Raw genomic sequence first — 21,252 nt, forward strand, 5'->3', positions numbered from 1 at the left:
TCTCCAGAGGAGAACTGTGCTTTATTCTTCACCGTGAGAGTGGCGTTCCCTTTAAGTGATATTTTGCAAGTTCTTGTGTGTGTCGTTCTGACAGCTGTCCAGATGAAAGCGCACATGGAGCCCCCGCACGGCTAGGCCGGCCCCGCCGGGGAGCGGTGTGTGCAGCCGGCCTCGTGAGACCGCCTCCGGCACACCGCTGCTACCAACCAGGAGGAGAACGCTGACGCCAATTTCTAAGTAGGATCCTCACGAAAGAGTGTTTCCAGGCTCTTCACTTTAAAAGCAGATGAGTTGTAAATTTTATGATTTGTGATTCTCTCAAGGAACCCCCCAGTATCTAGCAAAATTAAACTAAACACCTAAATCTAAATTATTTTTTATTGGTGTGATTCTCATGATTATGTTTCCCTTAAGGGTATGATCACTTTTAAAACAGGGTTCAAAAGCCACTGTTAAAACCTTTTTCTGGGGGGCTTCCCTGGTGGCGCAGTGGTTGAGAATCTGCCTGCTAATGCAGGGGACACGGGTTCGAGCCCTGGCCTGGGAAGATCCCACATGCCGTGGAGCAACTAAGCCCATGCGCCACAACTACTGAGCCTGCGCGTCTGGAGCCTGTGCTCCGCAACAAGAGAGGCCGTGACAGTGAGAGGCCTGCGCACCGCGATGAAGAGTGGCCCCCGCTTGCCACAACTAGAGAAAGCCCTCGCACAGAAACGAAGACCCAACATAGCAATCATCAATCAATAAATCTTAAAAAAACAAATCAAACAAAAAAAACCTTTTTCTGGGAAAACAGAGAAAAATGGACAATCTACCAACTGTCTAGAACAACACTGCCATTTTAAAATGAGACATGGAATTGATTATTTTGGAAACATGTCTGCACCTAAATTCACAAATTGGAATATATACGTGTTTTACTTTCTACAATGATAACCAAAGGCCCCTACTAATCACCAGAGAAGGGAGCTCTAGTCCTGTGCAGATAGGAATCTCCTACTTCCCTTCAGTGAGGAGCAGCATGACACAAAAGGTAAAAATAAAAAAGGAATTCATAAGTGAAAATTTAAAAAAGGAATATATGGGCTTTTAATTAAAAAGATCTAAATTCTAATCCATGCTCCTTGACTTACTAGCATTGTAATTTTGAATAACTTTATAAAGTACTCTGTTATGAGTGTAGTAGAATAAATAAAGGCTTAATAGGGGGAAAAAACAAACAAACAAAAGGCACAGCCAGACCTTGTTTTACTGTTCTTTGCTTTACTGTGCTGCATTTGCGGTTTTCATTGTTATGTTTGTTATGGTAATCTGTGATCAGTGATCTTTTTTTTTTTTTTTTAAACATCTTTATTGAAGTATAATTGCTTTACAATGGTGTGTTAGTTTCTGCTTTATAACAAAGTGAATCAGTTATATATATACATATGTTCCCATATCTCTTCCCTCTTGCATCTCCCTCCCTCCCACCCTCCCTATCCCACCCCTCTAGGTGGTCACAAAGCACCGAGCTGATCTCCCTGTACTATGCGACGATCAGTGATCTTTGATCTCACTATTGCAAAAAGATTACAACTCACTGAAGGCTCAGATGATGGTTAAGCGTTTTTTAGCAACAAAATATTTTTAATTTCAGGTATGTACACACTTTTTTTTAAGACAATGCTATTGCACGCTTAACAGACTACAGCATAGTCTTGCTTCACTGCGATGTTTCTTCGCTTTACTGCAGCAGTCTGGAACTGAACCCGCAACATCGCCGAGGTCTGCCTGCAGGCTGCATGCAGAGCGGAAGAGGGACCCACAGGCCATAAGGCTGGAAGCAGGTTGAAGCAATATTTGCGGTGAGGTCTTTGACTGCCTGACACAAGAGTCAGTACTTAATTCAGTAGATGTCAGGGATGGTTCAGAGACAAAATCATAACCACAGCAATAAACTAGTTAAAAAAATTTTGAACACAACTGATAATAAGTTGGGGGTATCTGAATGTGAAAAAGTCTCTGCTCTAGTCTGCATTCTGGAGGCCCTTTCTGCTCCCCGAAGGTTTCCCCCTATTAAAAGAGCAGGAGGACATGGACAGAAATAAAGTGTGGGCCACAGACACCTCATCCAACACGAAGCTGCACACAGAATGTGCTCTCAGGAGGTCACTGCTTGGGGATCCATGATTCAAAGGAGGATCCTTATTTCCTTTCAGCCTGCTTGGTTTGTAGTAAAATTTCAGTACCCATTTCCAATTTGATCTAATATTTTATAATACGGTCACTGCACTAATATTTCAGAGTATCACTCACCTGCATTAACATGTAGTAGATTCCGGCCATGCCATGGGCTGCTCCAACATACTGCTTCCTGTGCCACTGATACAACAGGGGACAGCGCTCGGCCTTCTTTTCTTCCCTTGACAAAGCCTTGCCCGATTCAATAATAGCATCCACTACCTACAGACATAATGAGACAGCATAAGTCTAAAAAACTTACATGTAATCTGTTTTAGTCTAATTAACAATAACATGTCTTTATATAGATTACTTATTCTAAAAATCTTTAAGCAGTTAGTAGCCAACACTGTTATCTTTATTTTATAAATAAATAAATACAGTCAGAGAGAAACCAGAAGACAATCTCAGCGTAGAAAAAGACATTAAGAAGTAGAACCAAGAGATCAAAAGGTCTTTGAACGAACAGTTTACTAGAACCTAGAAAAACTTCCGATAAAAACTATCCTAGACTACTTAGTTGCTTTGTAGCTTCAATGTTTTCCCCAAAACACTGGCAAGTACAGTTGGCTCTCCATATTTGCTACGGGTTTCACACCCATGGATTCAACCAACCGCAGATCAAAAATATTGGTTAAAAAACATTCCAGGAAGTTCCAAGAAGCAAAACTTGAATTTGCTGCATGTGGGCAACTTTCTACATAGCATTTACATGGTGTTAGGTATTATAAGTAATCTAGAGATGATTTAAAGTACATGGGAGGATGTGCACAGTTTATATGCAAATACTACACCACTTTATATAAGGGACTTCAGCACCCCGGCATTCTAGTATCCAAGGGGGGTCCTGGAACCAATCCCCAACAGGTACTAAAGGATAACTGTACATCTTCCAAGGCTGGAGGAACTGGCTTTATTTATGAAAGGCTAAGGAAGTGAGGTCTGTTGCAGGATTTTAGAATGACTACGCGGCAAAGACAGTAATTGTTTCCTCATATCCTCTCTCCCCTCACACTTTTGGTAACAGTGCCCCAAGTTTTAGCGAGGCATCTGGCCTCAGAGATACAAACAGCTGGACACAGTCATCTGACTGAGTTCTGGAAGTGGGATGGGAGCAGAAGTGAGGTGGGCAACTTCTAGTTCTCAGGCTTAAAAAGGAAGCTGCTCCTCTCCCACTTCCTCACCGCCCCCTGGGCTGGGGGTGCTCAGCGAGCTCTGGTCGTGCAGGTGAGGGCACAGCCCTAGGATAAGGCAGAACAAGACAGAAGCTGGTGCCTAGCCCTATTCGCCTGGTGTGCCTACCAGTTCTGATACCTCCTGAAAGAGAAATAAACATTCTATCTTCTTGACGCTGCTGTTTGATTCTAGTAAAGACAGCTAAATTAATACAGACCCAAAGTTTTTTAAAAAACATCCCTGGAAGAGAAAAAAGGAGCAATTTATTAATTTTATGAGTGGCCTTGGGAAGTTACTCCTACCCAGAAGCAGAGTCCAGCCACTACTACAAGTCTCTGCTAGCAGACAGGCTGCGTGGCAGACAGGAGAGGACGCCCCGGGGCGGGACCCCACCGTACCTCTTTGACAGCTGACCCACACACGGCGCCCGGCCCCATCTCCGTGCTCACGTAGAGTAAGGCGTACAGATAGCCTGCCCGGCCCTGAAGCAGCTCGTCAGGAAGGTCTGAATCTCGGCAGACGATGGCTCTCTGGAGCTGCAAAAGTCTACCCAACAAGAAACATCCAGCTTTACCAGAGAGAGAATGTCTAAAGTACCTCTTCCTGAAACTGCAAGTAACCCTGTCACTTTAGGAACCATCTGTTACTATTTTTAATTTAAAACTAATTTTTAAAAATACCAAAAAAGAGGGAAAACAACGAAAACTTCCCCACTACAAAACCAAACAAAAACTTCTCTCTCAGATATCAACATGAATGATAAAACACCTTGCTGTTCAAAGGTTCTACATTTATATCTAAAATGTATAGGATATATGCATATAAGAGAAGATACTCTAAACCATATACGAGAAGATACCCAATTTTGCAAACCAGAATTACAATAAAGTGATTTCAAATTTTAACAAAAATGTTACTAAAATGTAGCCAATGCCTGAAAATTAGCTTGAGTCACCCCAACTTTAACAAACATTAACTGACCAGCACCTGCCAGACACTCCACCAGACCATGGCTGTGAGCTCTGATTTCTGCTGCTTCAAAAGAGAATATAAACCAATAGGTACAATAAAAGCTTACATTCTCTAATTGTTTCCTAACAATTGAACCTAAGAATAACTGAGTTATTATAGAGAATCTAAGGCATATAAGGTAATTTTCATGCATTGAAGGCAACCAAAAATTATTTAGGAAAAAACATGTCTATTCCTCCCTCAAATTAAGGCAAACGGGGCTTCCCTGGTGGCGCAGTGGTTGAGAATCTGCCTGCCAATGCAGGGGACACGGGTTCGATCCCTGGTCTGGGAAGATCCCGCATGCCGCGGAGCAACTAGGCCCGTGAGCCACAACAGCTGAGCCTGCGCATCTGGAGCCTGTGCTCCACAACAAGAGAGGCCGCAATAGTGAGAGGCCCGCGCACCGCGATGAAGAGTGGCCCCCGCTCGCCGCAACTGGAGGAAGCCCTCGCACAGAAATGAAGACCCAACACAGCCAAAATAATAATAAATAAATAAATAATTATTAAAAAAAAAAAAAATTAAGGCAAACGCATGCTTGGATAGAAAGGTAGCATACAATCCCACCATTATGCTCAAAATTAAAATACAAACTCTTCGCTTCTTGGAGAGAACTGTCTGCAAGAGCAGGTGAATTAAAAGAAAAATTCTTTTTCGTTTTTTGAGTTTCTTTCTACATCAAGACTGAGAATTTGGAGAAAATACTTCCAGTTGTAAAAACTCACTTTGTGATGCATTCCTGGGACTCGCAATCACTTTTGAGTTTATGATATACCACAGCTCCGACGGCCAAGGGCCCAGCATCTCCACAGAGGAAAGTGACCCTCCGGCCATTCAGATTCCGAAGTGTTCTCTTTACGTAATCCAGGGATCTGAGCAGGTAGGTCTGGTCACATGTGACCCGGTACAACTGCAGGTACAAGAGGGCTATGCCTGGAATAATCACCACCCCCCCCCCACAAAAGAAAAGCATTATTGTCTTTCCTTTTTACTGTCGGGACATTACTACGTGATTACGTGAAAAACCTACATAAAGCCTACATTTCTGAAGGAGTAACATCAAACAAATTACATATGTTTCTTAAAAATGGGGGAAAAAAAGAACCCAGTGTAGAAAAAATTGCAAACAAGTTAAAATGTTGCTAACTGTTCTGACACAATGATTCACTACCTCCTAGATAAGGGAAATACAAGACTTCTCACTCATTCCCCTTTAATTTTCATTCGTTTCCAGGTTGTACTTATTCTCCTTTGTATTATAAGCTAATCTGGATCCTTTTCTTCTTACTTCTCATATAATAATGTCCTCCTATCTTATGCCAAATTACATGATTGCTTTTCTGAGTTTTATACCATCTTCTTTCTAATTTATCTATTTCTCACAATTTTTCAATTTTCTTTAGTGACCAACCAACCAGTGAGTCAACTCACCGTTTACAGAACAGCCACATGATGCAGAGTAAGGTAGTGAATTCAAAAGACATAGCTTATCATCTACTCAAACTTCCTATTTTAGATGAAAGAACACATCTGGTTCCTCAAGGGAACCAGAGAGGGGTCTTTTTCTGAAAATCTATGGAGGATGACCTATATGACTTCTAAAAGAAGCATGCTATTATTCCTGGGCTCAAGAAGCCAATGTGGCAAATAAGTAATAAAGGAATCTGTATAAACATATACCTAATAAAGTATACTGTAGGAAAAAATATTTAAAGAAATGATATGATGGTGAAAAAGCCAAAAATAAAATCTACTAATGTTTGAATTGAGGTTCTCTAATATTCTGTTCTTTGTCTGATATCCTACTCTCACTTTTATTATTTTTCATTTTGCTTTTCATATTTCTCTAAATAGGTAGCTTCTTCTTTAATTCTCCTATTCAGGGTATCCTACTTGCCTTTCAAATTAATTCTTAACACCTACATATATTTTTTGAGAAGTCCTTCTTTTGTCATTATCCATTTTTTTTTAAAGACACTGAGTCAAACAGATATAAAAGTAGCATATTTGTAAGCCCTGAAAAAAATCCCTCCATATGAATTGCTTATGATCTCCTTGAGTGTCTTCTGTATTCAAAAAATTGAAATGATAAACATATAGAAAACAAGTTAGAAGTTAAATACCTACAAATTTCAAACATAATAATCACTATAAAAGGTTTACAAGTACTTCATGATTGACTCAGAAACCCCTAAAAATAGGATGATGATCTGGTCAACCTGTGAACCTAAAAACCTATGGTTATATACATTCAAAGCTTAAGTATTTTACAGTAAATGATGATGGGTAAAGTATAAAAAAAAAGTCATCATGACATTCTGCCCCTGAATACTTCAGTATGAAAATCTAAAATATATGAACCTTTTTCTTACAAGCCAAAACAGCACCATAACTATCAAAATTAATAATTAGTGAGACTGAGCTGTGTTTTTTCTTTTTTTCTTTTTGGTAGATCTTTATATCAGTTTCGGTACCAGTATTAACCTTGCTTCATAAAACAATTGGACTTAGTCCTTATTTTCCTATTCTCTGAAACACTGAAAGAGGAGCACTGAGATTTCCTGTTCTTAAAAAAAAATTGTCTCTTTTTATTAGTTTATTGTTTCTTTTCCCCCAGTTTTATTGAGGTACAATTGACAAATAAAACTGTATATATTAAAGTGTACAACAGGATGATTTGACATACAATGTGGAAATATTACCACAATCAGGTTAACACATCCATCATCACACACAGTTATCAGTGTGTGTGTGTGTGTGTGCGTGTGTGTGTGTGTGTGTGTGTGTGTATGAGAATGCTCAAGATCTACTCTCTTAGCAGATAACAAGTATACAAGTATACAATACAGTGTGTGTGTGTATGAAAATGCTTAAAATCTACTCTCTTAGCAGATTACAAGTATACAAATTACAAGTATACAATATAGTCCCAGGTTGTACATTAGATCTATAGAACTGGTATATCTTATAACTGAAGGCTTATGCCCTTTGACCACCATTTCCCCATTTCCCCTACCACACAAGCCCTGGTAATCACCATTCTATTGTTTCCATGAGTTTGACATTTTGTTTCTTTGTTTTAGAATTAATATGTATGTGAGATCATACAGTTTGTGTCCTTCTCTGTCAGGCTTTTCACTTAGCATAATATCCCCTAGGACCATCCATACTGTCATAAATGACAGGATTTCATTTTTTCTTGTGGCTGAACATTCCATTCATAGACAGCATAACATTCCATTAGATATAGTTAGAGAGCTCGAGCGATCACAACTTCTTTATCCATTCAAGGATGGATGGATATTAAGGTTGTTCCCATATCTTGGCTATTGTTAATAATGCTGCTATAAAGACGGGGGTGCAGATATCTCTTTGAGATACTGACTTCCCCAGAAGTGAGACTGCTGGATCATATGGTTCTATTTTTAATTTTTTGAGGAACCTCCATACTGTTTTCCATAGTGGTTGCACCAACTTATGTTCCACCATGTACTAGGGTCCCCTCTTCTCCACACCCTCACCAACACTTGTTCTCTCTTGTCTTGTTGATAAAAGCCTTCCTAATAGGTGTGAGGTGATATCTGTGGTTTTGATTTGCACTTTGCTGATAACTAGTGATGTTGAACACTTTTTCATATATGTCCCAGCCATATATATGTCTTCTTTGGAAAAATGTTCACTCAGGTCCTTTGCCCGTATTTTAATTGATTATTTATTTTTTGCTATTGAGTTATATAAGTTCCCAATATACTTTGGATACTAACCTCTTAGCAGATATATGGCTTGCAAATATTTTCTCCTGTTCTAGAAAGTTGCCTTTTCATTTCGACTGTTTCCCTTGCAGTGCAGAAACTTTTTAGCTTGACCTACTCCCGCTTATTTTTTTATGTTATTGCCTGTGCTGTTGGTGTCATATCCAAAAAGTCATTGCGAAGACCCAAGGAGCTTTTCCTTTGTTTTCTTCTACGAGTTTTACGGTGTCAGGCCTTACATATTTAAGTCTTTAATCCATTTTGAGTTAATTTTTGAGAGCGGTGTAAGATAGGGATCCAGTTTGATTCTTTTGCACGTGGCAATCCAGTTATCACCATTTATTGAAGAGGCAATTTTCCCCACTGTGTGTTCTTGGTTGCTTTGTCAAGAATTAATGAACCATTTATGCATGGATTTCCTCCTGGGCTCTCTATTCTGTTCCATTGGTCTCTGTGTCTGTTTTTATGCCAGTGACATACTGCTTTGATTACTATACCTTTGTAATATACTTTAAAATCAGTAAGTGTGATGCCACCAGCTTTGTTCTTCTTTCTCAAGATTGCTTTGGCTATTCTCGGTCTTTTGTAATTCTATATGAACTGTAGGATTGATTTTCAATTTCTCTGAAAAATACCATTAGAATTTTGATAAAGACTGTATTAAATCTATAGATCACTTTGGGTAGTATGGATATCTTAACAACATTAATGCTTCCAATCCATGAACAAAGAATATTTTTCCATTTATTTGCAGCTGCTTCAATTCCTTTCATCAATGTCTTATAATTTTCAGTGTACAGGTCTTCTACCTCTTTGATTAAATTTATTCTTAAGTATTTTTCTTTCATGCTATTGTAAACAGAATTGTTTTCTTAGTTTCTTTCTTCAATAGTTTGTTAATGTATAGAAAAAACTGATTTTTGTATATTGATTTTATATACTGCAACTCTGCTGAATTTATCAGTTCTAACAAATTTTTTGGGTGGATCTTCAAGGTTCTTTACATATAAGATTATGTCATCTGCAAGCAGAAGCAATTTTACTTCTTCTGATTTGGATGCCTTTTATTTATTTATTTTTGGGCAGGCCTTAATTGCTCCCCCCTAGAATTTTCAGTACTATGTTAAATGGAAGTGGCAAGATTGAGAGTCCTTGTCTTGTTCTAGATCTTAGAGGAAACACTGAGTATTGTTAGCTGAGTACGAGTATCCTTGAGCATGACGATAGCTGTGGGCTTATCATATGTTGCTTTTATGATGCTGAGGTACATTCTTTCTGTACCAAATTTGAGTTTTTATTATGAAAGTATGTTGAGTATTATCAAATGCTTTTTCTGCATCTATTGAGATGATCATGATTTTTATCCTCCATTCTGTTAATGTTGTGTATTATATTTATTGACTTGTGTATGTTGAAACATCCTAGCATCCCTGGGATAAAACCCACTGATCATGCACGTTCTTTTAATGTGCTCTTGAATTGTGTTTGTTAGTATTTTGTTGAGGATTTTTGTATCTGTGGTTCATCAGAGATACTGACCTTTAGTTTTCTTCTTTCCTTCAGCTGTTTTGGAACAGTGTGAGAGGGACTGGTATTAATTCTTTAAATGTCTGACAGAATTCACCAGTAAAATCATCAGGTCCTAGGCTTTTGTTGGGAGGTTTTTGGTTACTGATTCCATCTCTTTATTCATTATTGGTCTGTTTAGAGTTTCTATTTCTTCATGATTCAGTTTTGGTAGGCTGTATGTTTCTAGGAGCTGATCCATTTCTTCTGGGTTATCCAATTTGTTGGTTTATAATTGTTCATAGTAGTGTTTTATGATCCTTCGTATTTCTGTGGTATCAAGTATAATGTCTTCTCTTTTACTTCAGATTTTATTTACTTGGATCTTCTCTCTTGTTTTCTCAGCTAGGCTTGGTAAATTGCCTATTTTGTTTATTTACTCAAAAACCAACTCTTAGTTTCACTGATCTTTTCCACTGCTTTCTGGTTTCTATTTCACTTATTTCTGCTCTACCTTTCTTATCTCCTTTCTGCTATCTTTGGGTTTTAGTTTGTTGTTTTTCTAGTTCCTTGAGGTGTAAAGTTAGGTTCTTTATTTGAGACCCTTCTTTTCTCTTAATGTAGTTGTTTACTGCAAGGTACTTCCCTCTTAGAACTGCTTCTGCTACATCCTGTTAAGTTTTAATATGTTGTGCTCCCATCTTCATTTGTTTCAAGATATTTTTTGCTATTCCTTTGATTATTCTTTGACCCACTGGTTGTTCAGGAGCTTTTTGTTTAATATCCATATAGTTATGAATTTTCCAGTTTTCCTATTACAGATTTCTAGTTTCTTACCATTGTGGCTGGAAAAGATACTTGATGTAACTTCTATCTTCTTAAATTCATTGAGACTTGTTCTGAGTTGTAACACATGATCATCTTGAGGAACGTTCTGTGTGCACTTGAGAAGAATGTGTTCTGCTGCTACTGAATGCAATATTCTGTATATGTCTGTTAGATCCATTTGGTCTAACGCATAGCTCAATTCTAATGTTTCCTACTGATAATGCGGATGACCTGTCCAATGTTAGAAGAGGGATCTTGAAGTCCCCTATTATTGTTGCATTGTTGTGTATTTTCCCCTTCAGAACTGTTAGTATTCACTATATTTCTAGGTGCATATGTATTTACAACAGTTATATTCTCTTGATGAATTGACTCCTTTATCATTATATAATGACCTTCTTTGCTTCTTGTTAAAGTTTTTGAAGTTAAAGTCTATTTGTTCTGACATAAGTATACCTACTCCTGCTCTATTTTGGTTTCTAGTTGCATGGAATATAACTTCCCGTCTCTTCACTTTCAGCCTATGTTCATAAAGCTGACATGAGTCTCTTGTAAGCAGCATATAGTTTTTCTTATCCATTCAACCACTCTGTCTTTGATTTGAGAATTTAAGCCATTTAGATTTAAAGTACTTACTGATAATGTAAGGACTTACTAATGCTGTCTTATTATTTTTCTGGCTGTTCCATAGTTCCTTTCTTGCTCTTTAGCTGTCTTCCCTTGCGATTTGATGATCTTCTCTATTGGTATGCTTCAATTCCTTTTTTTTTTTTAACAATTGCTTGTGTATCTACTACAGGTTTTTGCTTTGTAGTTACTATGAGATTTACATAAAACATCTTACAACATTCTATTTTAAGCTAGTACAAAAACTCTCCTCCCCTCCCCCAACATCTTATGTTTCTGACATCACAAATTTACATATCTTATGTTGTATACCCACTAAAAAATTATTGTAGCTATAGTTAATTTTAATACTTCTGTTAAAACCTTTGTAGTAAAATTAAGTACTACATGACCATATTACATTACTATAGTATTTGGATTTGACTACACACTTGCTTATAACAGTATGTTTTATATTTTCATGTTACTAATTAGCATCCTTTTGTTTCAGCTTGAAGAACTCATTTCAACATTTCTTGTAAGGCAGGTTTAGTTGTGATGAACTCCCTCAGCTTTTGTTTGCTTGTGAAAGTATTTCTCCTTCATTTCTGAAGGACAGCGTGCCAGGTATAGTATTTTTGGTTGGCATTTTTTTTTTCTTTAAGTACCTAGAATACATCAACCCACTTTCTCCTCGCCTGTAAAGTTTCTGCTGAGAAATCTTCTGATAGTTTTCTTGGGGTTCCTTTGTATGTAAGTAGATTTTTGTTTCCTGCTTTGGAAATTCTCTGTCTTTGGTTTTAGACAGTTTTATTATAACGTGTCTCAGTAAAGTCCTCTTTGGGATGAATCTGTATGGGAAATTATGGACATCATGAACTCTCTCCCCAGATTTGGAAAATTGTCAGCCATTATTTCTTTAAATAAACTTTCTGCCCCTTTCTCCCTGTTTTTCCTTCTGTGACTCCTATAATGCATTAATTGCTTTACTTGATGATGTCCCTTAATTCATGTAACCTTTCTTTACTTTTATTCATCCTTTTTACTTTTTTCTGCTCTGACTGGTTAATCACAGATGACCTGCCTTCAAGTTCAGATTTTTTTTTCTTGTTGATTCATTCTGCTGCTGCTGCTACTCTCTATTGCACTTTTCATGTCATTCATTTATATTCTTCAGCTCTGCACTTCGTTTTTGGTTCTCTCTCTTAAACTTCTTGTTTTGTTTATGTATGGTTTTCCTGATTTCATTAATATGTCCCCTGCATTGGAAGGCGGATTCTTAACCAATGGACCACCAGGGAAGTCCTCTAATTTGAATTCTTTATCAGGCATACCATAAACCTCCATTTCTCTGGGGGTGGTTACTGGCAAATTATTATTATAAAATTATAAATTATTAGTGTTGTTATATTGCCTTGATCTTTCATTTTCCTTGAAGTCTTGTGTTGCCATCTTAGCATTTGAAGATGCAGTCACCTCCTCCAGTCTTTACTGACAGCCTTCAGGAATGAAATGTCTTCTGTCAGCCTTACTACAGATTCTCAGGCTTTCTCAGGCCTTCTCTATGGACATGCCTGCTCCACACTTTTTGTTCCCTGTTAGGGGAGAATTCTTAAGACTGTATGCCTTCTCCTGATTCCACAAAGCCAGGCTGAGTGCTGACAGTCTCCTGTTTGCTTTCCCTAGGGCAGTGAGGGATGCTCAAGTGTCTATGCCTTCTCCCAATTCTGCAGGGTTGGGCCAGCTTTCTGCCCATGCTCACTAACTGTCCACTGAGGTTTGCACACACTGCCCTCAACGGCACACACAGTTATGGGGTGGGTCAGTGCGTGGGTGAGGAATGCAGAACGTTGGAGGTAACCATGGGCTAACTGGGGGATACACTGGTGAGGTGTCCCCAGTGGCTCACAGGCAGGCTTCCTGATGGAGTCGCAAAGTGGCCAGTGGACCTGCATCCCTTGTTGAATTCTGAGCCCTGGTTGCTATGCTCTCAGCCTTTCCTTGCCCCTTGGTCAAGCAGATCTCCTCTGTATTCTGAAAGGGATGAGAAAGAAGTGGGTATCCTTTGTAGCTTCCCACATAGCTGGGGAAGCCAGGCACTCACTCACATGTTCTCACTTTCCCCTGTAGGAGAAATCACAGGCTGAATGTGTCTCTCTTGGCACTAAGCTGTGCCACCTTGGGGATGCGGTGACACAGGTGAAGTGAAAATTTTCCTCTTACCCTTTTCAATGTGTCCAATCTCAGTTTTTGTTTTGTGTTCCCCCCCCCCAATGGTATTGTGTAACTCCTCCACTGGACTCTTGGGTCCCAGAAAGGTACTCTCATCTGTGTATAATTATCAAAATCAGTGTTCTTTGGGGAAGAAGATAGTAGAAAACTCCTATTCCACCATTTTACTGTTGTCACCCCTAAGGATTTCCTGTCCGTTAGTAAAGGTTTGGTAAAATTTCCCAGTGAAATTTTTGGGTAGATATTTGACAACATTCTCAAATTTTTATTTGGAATTTTGTCTGTTTACATGTCCTATCTCTTCTAGGGTCAGGTTTGGTAGATTATGCATTCACAGAGAATTATCCATTTCAGTTACATTGTGAAATAAATTTTTGTAGAGTGAAAAGTAGTCATGTGATTTCTAAAATTTCCTCTATTTATTTATTTATTTGGCTGCATTGGGTCTTAGTTGCAGCATGTGGGATCTTCACTGTGGCATGCGGAAACTTTCGTTGTGGTGCGCGGGCTTCTAAGTTGTGATGCTAGGGCTCTACAGCACGCAGGCTCTCTACTTGAGGCATGCGGGCTCCAGAGTGCACAGGCTCAGCAGTTGTGGTGTGTGGGCTCTCTAGCTGTGGTGCACGAGCTCTAGAACACATGGGCTCAGGAGTTGCGGCACATGGGCTTAGTTACCCTGCGACACGTGGGATCTTAGTTCCCCAACCTGGGATTGAACCCATGTCCCCTGCATTGGAAGGGAGATTCTTAACCACTGGACCACCAGGGAAGTCCCTAAAATTTCCTCTGTTTTAAGGCTTCCCGATTTCATTTATGTTTTTGTGCCCTTCTTCCCCTATCTGCAAACCTCTGTTCCTAATTAATGTCACTATAAAATTATGCCCATTACCTCAATCATATCTTGGCTAGTCCTCTAATACAGGAATCAGCAAATTTTTTTTCCATAAAAGGCCAGATAATAAACTTTAGGTTAGGCTTCAAGGGCCACATTTAGTCACTGCTGGGTTTTCTTTTATTTCAAAATTCTTAAGAATATAAATAAAAACCCTTCTTGGTTCAAGGCCTGTGAACAAACAGGCTGTATCCCAGATTTGGTCCATGAGTCACTGTTTGTCAACTACTACACTAGTAGAGTCCTCTGGAATGCTCTTGATAAAAATATTTCCTAGGCTCCTGTTATACCTTTTGTTATATTTCATATGCCTGGAGGGCAGTAACCTAGCTGGATTTAACATCTTATCTTCATATTTTCATTCCTTGAGTATCTTGTAGGATGCTGGTGAACTTCTTTTTTAAAAAATATTTATTTATTTATTTGGCTGTGCCGGGTCTTAGCTGCAGCACATGGGATCTTAGCTGCGGCATGCAGGATCTAGTTCCCTGACCAGGGATCGAACCCAGGTCCCCTGTATTGGGAGCATGGATACTTAACCACTGGACCACCAGGGAAGCCCCTGCTGGTGAACTTCTGAATGTGGCCACTTAGAGGTTTGATACCAATGTGATTTTCTCCCTGTTGATATTTCTGTCATATACCTCCTCCTCAACTACTGACATCCCACACCACAGTGATACATTTCCTACAATTGATGAATTGACACTGACACATCATTTTCACCAAAAGCCCATAGTTTTTATTACGGTACACTCTTGGTGTTGTACATTCTGTGGGTCTGGACAAATGTATAATGAGATGTATCCACTACTGTACAATGATCCAGAGCAGTTTCACTGTCCTGAATATCCTCTGTGCTCTACCTATTCATCTGTCCTTCACCCTCTAGCTCACTGAAACCACTAACCATTTTTATTGTCTTCACAGTTATACATTCTCCAGAATATCATATAGTTGGAATCACATAGTATGTAGCCTTTACAGAATGTCTTCTTTCAATTAGAAATATACAATTTAAAATTTTAATTAATTAATTAATTTTTTGGCTGCATTGGGTCTACATTGCTGTGCGTGGGCTTTCTCTAGTTGCTGCGAGTGGGGGCTACTCTTCGTTGTGGTGCACAGGCTTCTCATTGTGGTAGCTTCTCTTGTTGTGGAGCATGGGCTCTAGGCGTGCGGGCTTCAGTAGTTGTGGCACGCAGGCTCAGCAGCTGTGGCTCGTGGGCTCTAGAGTACAGGGTCAGTAGTTGTGGCGCATGGGCTTAGTTGCTCCGCGGCATGTGGGATCTTCCTGGACCAGGGCTGGAACCCGTGTCCCCTGCACTGGCAGGAGGATTCTTAACCACTGTGCCACCAGGGAAGCCCAGAAATATACATTTACGTTTCCTCCATGTCTTTTTGTGGCACACTTCCTTTTAAGTCTGTATAGTGTTTCCTTGTTTGGATGCACCATTTATTTATTCACTCACCCATTGAAGGACATCTTGGTTACTTCAAACTTTTGACAATTATGAATACAGTTGCTATAAACATTCATGTGCAGGTTTTTTGGTGGGCCTAAGTTTTCAGTTCATTTGGGTAAAAAAGAGCACAATTGCTGGCACATATGGTAAGGGTATGTTTAGTTGTGTTAAAAACTTCTGAACTGTCTTCCAGTGTGTCTGACTATTTTGCATTTCCACCAGCGGTAAATGAGAGTTCTAGTTGTTGCACGTTGTCACCAGCATTTGGTACTGTCAGTGTTTTGAATTTTGGCAATTCTGTAATGACATAAGACGTTGAACATCTTCGTATACACTTACTTGCCATCTGTATATCTTTTCTGGTGAGGTGTCTGCTCATGCATTTTGCCTATTCTGTAATAAGGTTGTTCATTTCTTACTGTTAAGCTTTAAGAGTTCTTTGTTTATGCTGGGTAAAAGTCCATTATCAGATATGTCTTTTGCAATTATGTTTTCCTTGTCAGTGGCTTGTCTCATTCTCTTTTGCAGGTAGTTTTTAATTTTAAAAAAGTCCAGATTATCATTTACAGGGATACCTCATTTCACTGTGCTTCACTTTATTGCACTTCCCAGATGTTGTGTTTTTTGCAAATTGTAGTTTTGTGGCAACTATGAATTGAGCAAGTCTGTCAGAGTCATTTTTCCAATAGGATTTGCTCACTTTGTGTCTCTGTGTCACATTTTGGCAATTCTCACAATATTTCAAACCCTCAACCAGCAAAAAAGACTGACTCACTGAATGCTTAGATGATGGTTAGCATTTTTTAGCAATATTTTAAAATTAACATATGTACATTGTTCTTTCTGGACATGATACTATTGCACAATGTACTGTAAACATAACTTTTATATGGACTGAGAAACGAAAAAATTCATATGACTCACTTTATTGCAATACTCACTTTATTGTGGTAGTCTGGAACTGAACCCACAATATCCCCAAAGTATGCCTGTATTTCTTTCACAGATCACATCTTTGGTGTTGTATCTAAAAAGTCAGTGCCATACCAAAGGCCACCTATGTTTTTTCCTGTGTTATCTTCTAGGACTTTTATAGTCTTGAATTTTATGTTTAGGTTTATGATCCATTTTGAGCTAATTCTTTTGAAAGGTATCTAGATTCATTCGTTACATGTGGATGCCCAGTTGCTCTAGGACCATTTGTTGAAATGACCATCTTCACTACACTGCATTGCCTTTGCTCCTTTGTCAAAGATCAGTAGCTATATTTATGTGGGTCTATATCTGGGCTCTCTATTCTGTTCTACTCTTTCACCAGTACTACACTGGTTTGGTTATTGTAGCTTATAAGTCTTATAAGTCTTAAAGTCAGATAGTGTCATGTCCCCAACTTTGTTCTTTTCCTTCAATATTGAGTGGGATATTCTGGGTATCTTTCTTCTCCATATAAACTTTAGAATCAGTCTATTGATATACACAAAATAACCTGCTGGAATTTTGATTGGCACTGCATTGAATCTATAGATCAAGTTGGGACGAATTGACATCTTGACAATATTGAGTCTTCCTATCCAAGAATATGGAATATCTCTCTTTAGTTCCCCTTTGATATCTTTCATTAAGAGTTTTGTAGTTTACCTCAGATAGATTTTGCATATATTTTGTTAGACTTATACCTAAGTATTTTGGGGGGATGCTAATGTAAACACTATTGTGTTTTCTACTTCAAATTTCACTTATTCATTGCTGGTATATAATAAAGCAATTGACTTTTGTATATTTACCTCATATCCTGCAACCCTGCTATAACTGTTTAGTAGTTCCAGGAGATTATTTTGTTGTTGATTCTTTCTGATTTTCTACATAGAACAGCATGTGATCTGCAAAGGCAATTTTATTTCCTCCTCCCCCATCCATACACCTTTTATTTCCTTTTCTTGTCTTAATACATTAGCTAGGACTTCAAATATGATGCTGAGAGCAGTGGTGAGAGGGAACATCCTTACCTTGTTGCTGATCTTAGCAGGAAAGCTCTGAGTGTTTTACCATTAAATACAATGTACATTTTTTTGTGGATGTTCTTAACCAAGTTGAAGATGTTCCCGTCTATTCATAGTTTGCTGAGATTTTTTAATCATGAATAGCCACTGTATTTTGTCAAATGCTTTTTCTGCATCTATTTATATGATGTGATTTTTTTCTTGTTTAATCCCACTCCACTTTCAAATATTACTGTACCACTTCATGGGTAGAGCAAGTACCTTATAATAATAAAATATTCCTAATTCCTTCCTCCTACCTCTTGTATCTTGCTGTCATTCATTTTACTTATACATAATATGTACATATAAACATATAAATATATGCATACATATAAACATATACTTAAGCATATGTAATTGAACACATTATTGCTATTATTTTTGAACACACATTTTGATCTGTTAAATCATCTGAGAGTAAGAAAAGTTTTTACTTTGCCTTCACTTATTCACTCTGAAGTTCTTCCCTTTTTTAACATAGATCCAAGTATCTAACCGATACCATTTTCCTTCTCAGAAGGATTTGGCTTACCATTTCTTGAAAATCAAGTCTAATGGCCACAAATTCCCTTGATTTTTGTTTGAGAAAGCTTTTATTTCTCCTTCACTTTTAAGGATAATTTTGCAAGGTACAAAATTCTAGGATTTTTATTTATTTATTTTTTAACTCTCAATACTTTAAGTATTTCACCCCACTCTTATCTTGCTTACATTGTTGCTGAACAGAAGTCTGGTGTAATTCTGATCCTTGCTTTTCTATAATAGGGCAGTTTTTTCGTGTTCTTCCAAGATTTTAAAAAAATTTTTTATTGGAATATAGGTGATTTACAATGTTGTGTTAGTTTCAGTTGTACAGCAAAGTGAATCAGTTATACATATATCCACTCTTTTAGATTCTTCTCCCATATAGGCCATTACAGAGTATTAAGTAGAGTTCCCTGTGCTATACAATACGTCCTTATTAGTTATCTATTTTAATATATAGTAGTGTGTACATGTCAACCCCAATCTCCCAATTTATCCCTCCCTCCCCCCTTTCCCCTCTGGTAATCATAAGTTTGTTTTCTACATCTATGACTCTATTTGTTTTGTAAATAAGTTCATTTGTACCCTTTTTTTTTAGATTCCGCATATAAGCAATAAGATATTTGTCTTTCTCTGTCTGAATTACTTCACTCAGTATGACAATCTCTAGGTCCATCCATGTTGCTGCGAAAGGCATTATTTCATTCTTTTTTATGGCTGAGTAATATTCCATCGTATATATGTACCACAGCCTCTTCATCCATTCCTCTGTCAATGGACATTTAGGTTGCTTCCATGACCTGGCTATTGTAAACAGTGCTGCAATGAACACTGGGGAGCATGTATCTCTTTCAAGATTTTTTATCTTTGGTTTTATGAAGTTTGGATATTACATGCCTAGATGCAGGTTTTTTGTTTCTTTGTTCTTTGTTTTTGGCATTTATCCTCTTTGGTATTCTCTGAGCTTCCTGGACCTGTGGTTTAGTGTATATTAATTTGGAAAAATTCCTGGTCATTATTGTTTCAAATATTGTTTCTGATTCTGTTTCTTTTCCTTCTGGTATTACCATTTCACAAGTGTTAAACCTTCTGTCATTGTTCCCTAGTTCTTGGATATTGGTTTTTTGGGGGTTTTTTTCAGCTTTAGAAGTTTCTACTGCCATATCCTCAAGCTCAGTGATTCTTGCCCTAGCTGTGTTTAGTCTACTAAATGAGCCCATCAAAGGAATTCTTCATTTGTTATAGTGTATTTGATTTCTAGCATTTATGTTCAATTCCTTCTTAGGATTTACATCTCTCTGCTTACATTATCCATGGGTTCTTGCAGGTTGTCTACTTTTTTCATTAAATCCTTAGCATATCATCATAGTATTTAAAAATTCCTGGTTTGATAATTCCAACATTCCTGCCATATCTCATTCTGGTTCTGATGTTTGTTTAGTCTCCTCAAACTGGTTTGTTTTTGCCTTTCAGTATGTCTTGTAATTTTTTTATTGAAAGGTGGACATAATGTACTGGGTAAAAGAAACTGCACAAATAGTCCTCTAGTAATGGAGTGGTAAGGAGTGGGGGAGTGGAAGCGTTCTATGGTCCTATGACCAGGTCTCAGTGTTTTGATGAACATGTGCCCCTGGACCATGAACTCCACCAGTGCTTCTCAGTGTCTTCTTCCCCTTAGGTTGGACAGAATGGCTAGAGGAAGCTGGAGTTGGCTACTACCCTTCCTCCAGGTAGGGTAGTTTCTGATAAAACTCCAGTAGGCGAGGCTCTGGTAAAATAGTTTCTCCTGAAGTCTGGCCTTGTTAAGAACAGAATGCTCTAGCATATTTCAAAATGGTTCCTTTTCCCCTCCCGCAACCAGAGGCATGAGGGGATTTTTCTCCAATATTCACAGTGAGGACCTGGGATAACTCTGAAGTTTAACCTCACAAAAGTGTGGATGCCTCCCTATGACTGGGTCCTCCTAGAGTTTTTTTAACTCTCATATTTGCCCACACTGAGCTTCTAGCAATTAATCAATTACAGTTCAGGCTCCTGTGGAGGTTTCTCCTTGTAGGTCTCTGCTCTAGTAAATTCTGATTTTCTGAATCTCCCTGTCTATTGCTATTTTTGGTGTAGCCGTTTGTCATGTAACCCCACTTCTCTGATGGATCTTAGAAACTTTATTGATTTTTCAGTTAGTTCAGCTTTTAACTTGTTAGGACAAAGTGGTGACTTCTAAACTCCTTACACATCAGACCAGAAACTGGAAGTTTTTCTCCAGTTTGATTTTCTTCCTTTTATGGTATTGCTGTGTCTTCTGTGGTGCCAGTTCTTTCTTCAACTCCTTGCAATTTGGTCCTCATTTCTGAAGTGATTTTGCCTTTTCCTTTAATTTCTCTTCTTAGTTCTGTCAATTCTTATTTCACATCACCTTTCTGTCTTGCCATCTCTTCTCTGAGTCACTTTATTTTTGCACTGTGACTATATTGCATAATTAACTTACAAAATTAATGTTGAAAGTGCTGCCCTTTTTCTCCATCTTGTAGTAGAATTTTCCTGGTGTGTTTTCTTCTGCTGACAAAATCTGATTTTCTTTTTTCTTTTTCCTAATATTATGTAAATAATTGTTGATTTTTTTTTCTTATATTCAAAACAGATGGATTTTTCTGGATCAACTATTAACAGGAAGAGGAAAATGGTTAGGGTAGTTGTAATCTGAAAGGCATCCTCTTCTTAGTAAGTGATGAACAGTTTAGTTAATAAGTGATGACTTTTGGTAGCCAGATTTCCTTTGAGTCTCATATTCTTTCTTGTTTGAGGAAGACCCCTATCATTGCTGTTTCTCTCCTTACCTACACCATTAGCCAGTGCCACCAGGAATGCAGCTTCTGCTTCGTAAGTTAATCCCCTCTTTTTCAGAATAGTGCTTTTTTAGAAAGTCTAAAATAAAACCTGTTCCCTGTATACCCTAAATACCTTTTTTCTCTGCTTTGTCCAGCATTACTTGCCCA

The 21,252-nt window shown here is 38.2% G+C and overlaps 1 protein-coding gene across 5 annotated transcripts in view; it reads right to left on the reverse strand.

Annotated features, from left to right (window-relative positions):
- LANCL2 (LanC like glutathione S-transferase 2) overlaps positions 1-21,252 on the reverse strand; it is a 61,438-nt gene that overhangs the window by 19,903 nt on the left and 20,283 nt on the right. For all 5 annotated transcript variants that reach the window (XM_059934320.1, XM_059934321.1, XM_059934322.1 and 2 more), the window contains exons 3-5: positions 5,136-5,343; positions 3,795-3,942; positions 2,296-2,442 (exon numbers count right to left, since the gene is read on the reverse strand). In XM_059934320.1, coding sequence (XP_059790303.1) covers positions 2,296-2,442; positions 3,795-3,942; positions 5,136-5,343 — 503 coding nt within the window. The remainder of the gene's footprint in view (positions 1-2,295; positions 2,443-3,794; positions 3,943-5,135; positions 5,344-21,252) is intronic.

This window comes from Balaenoptera ricei, chromosome 9 (assembly GCF_028023285.1).
Source record: "Balaenoptera ricei isolate mBalRic1 chromosome 9, mBalRic1.hap2, whole genome shotgun sequence".
Classification (NCBI taxonomy): Eukaryota; Metazoa; Chordata; class Mammalia; order Artiodactyla; family Balaenopteridae; genus Balaenoptera; species Balaenoptera ricei.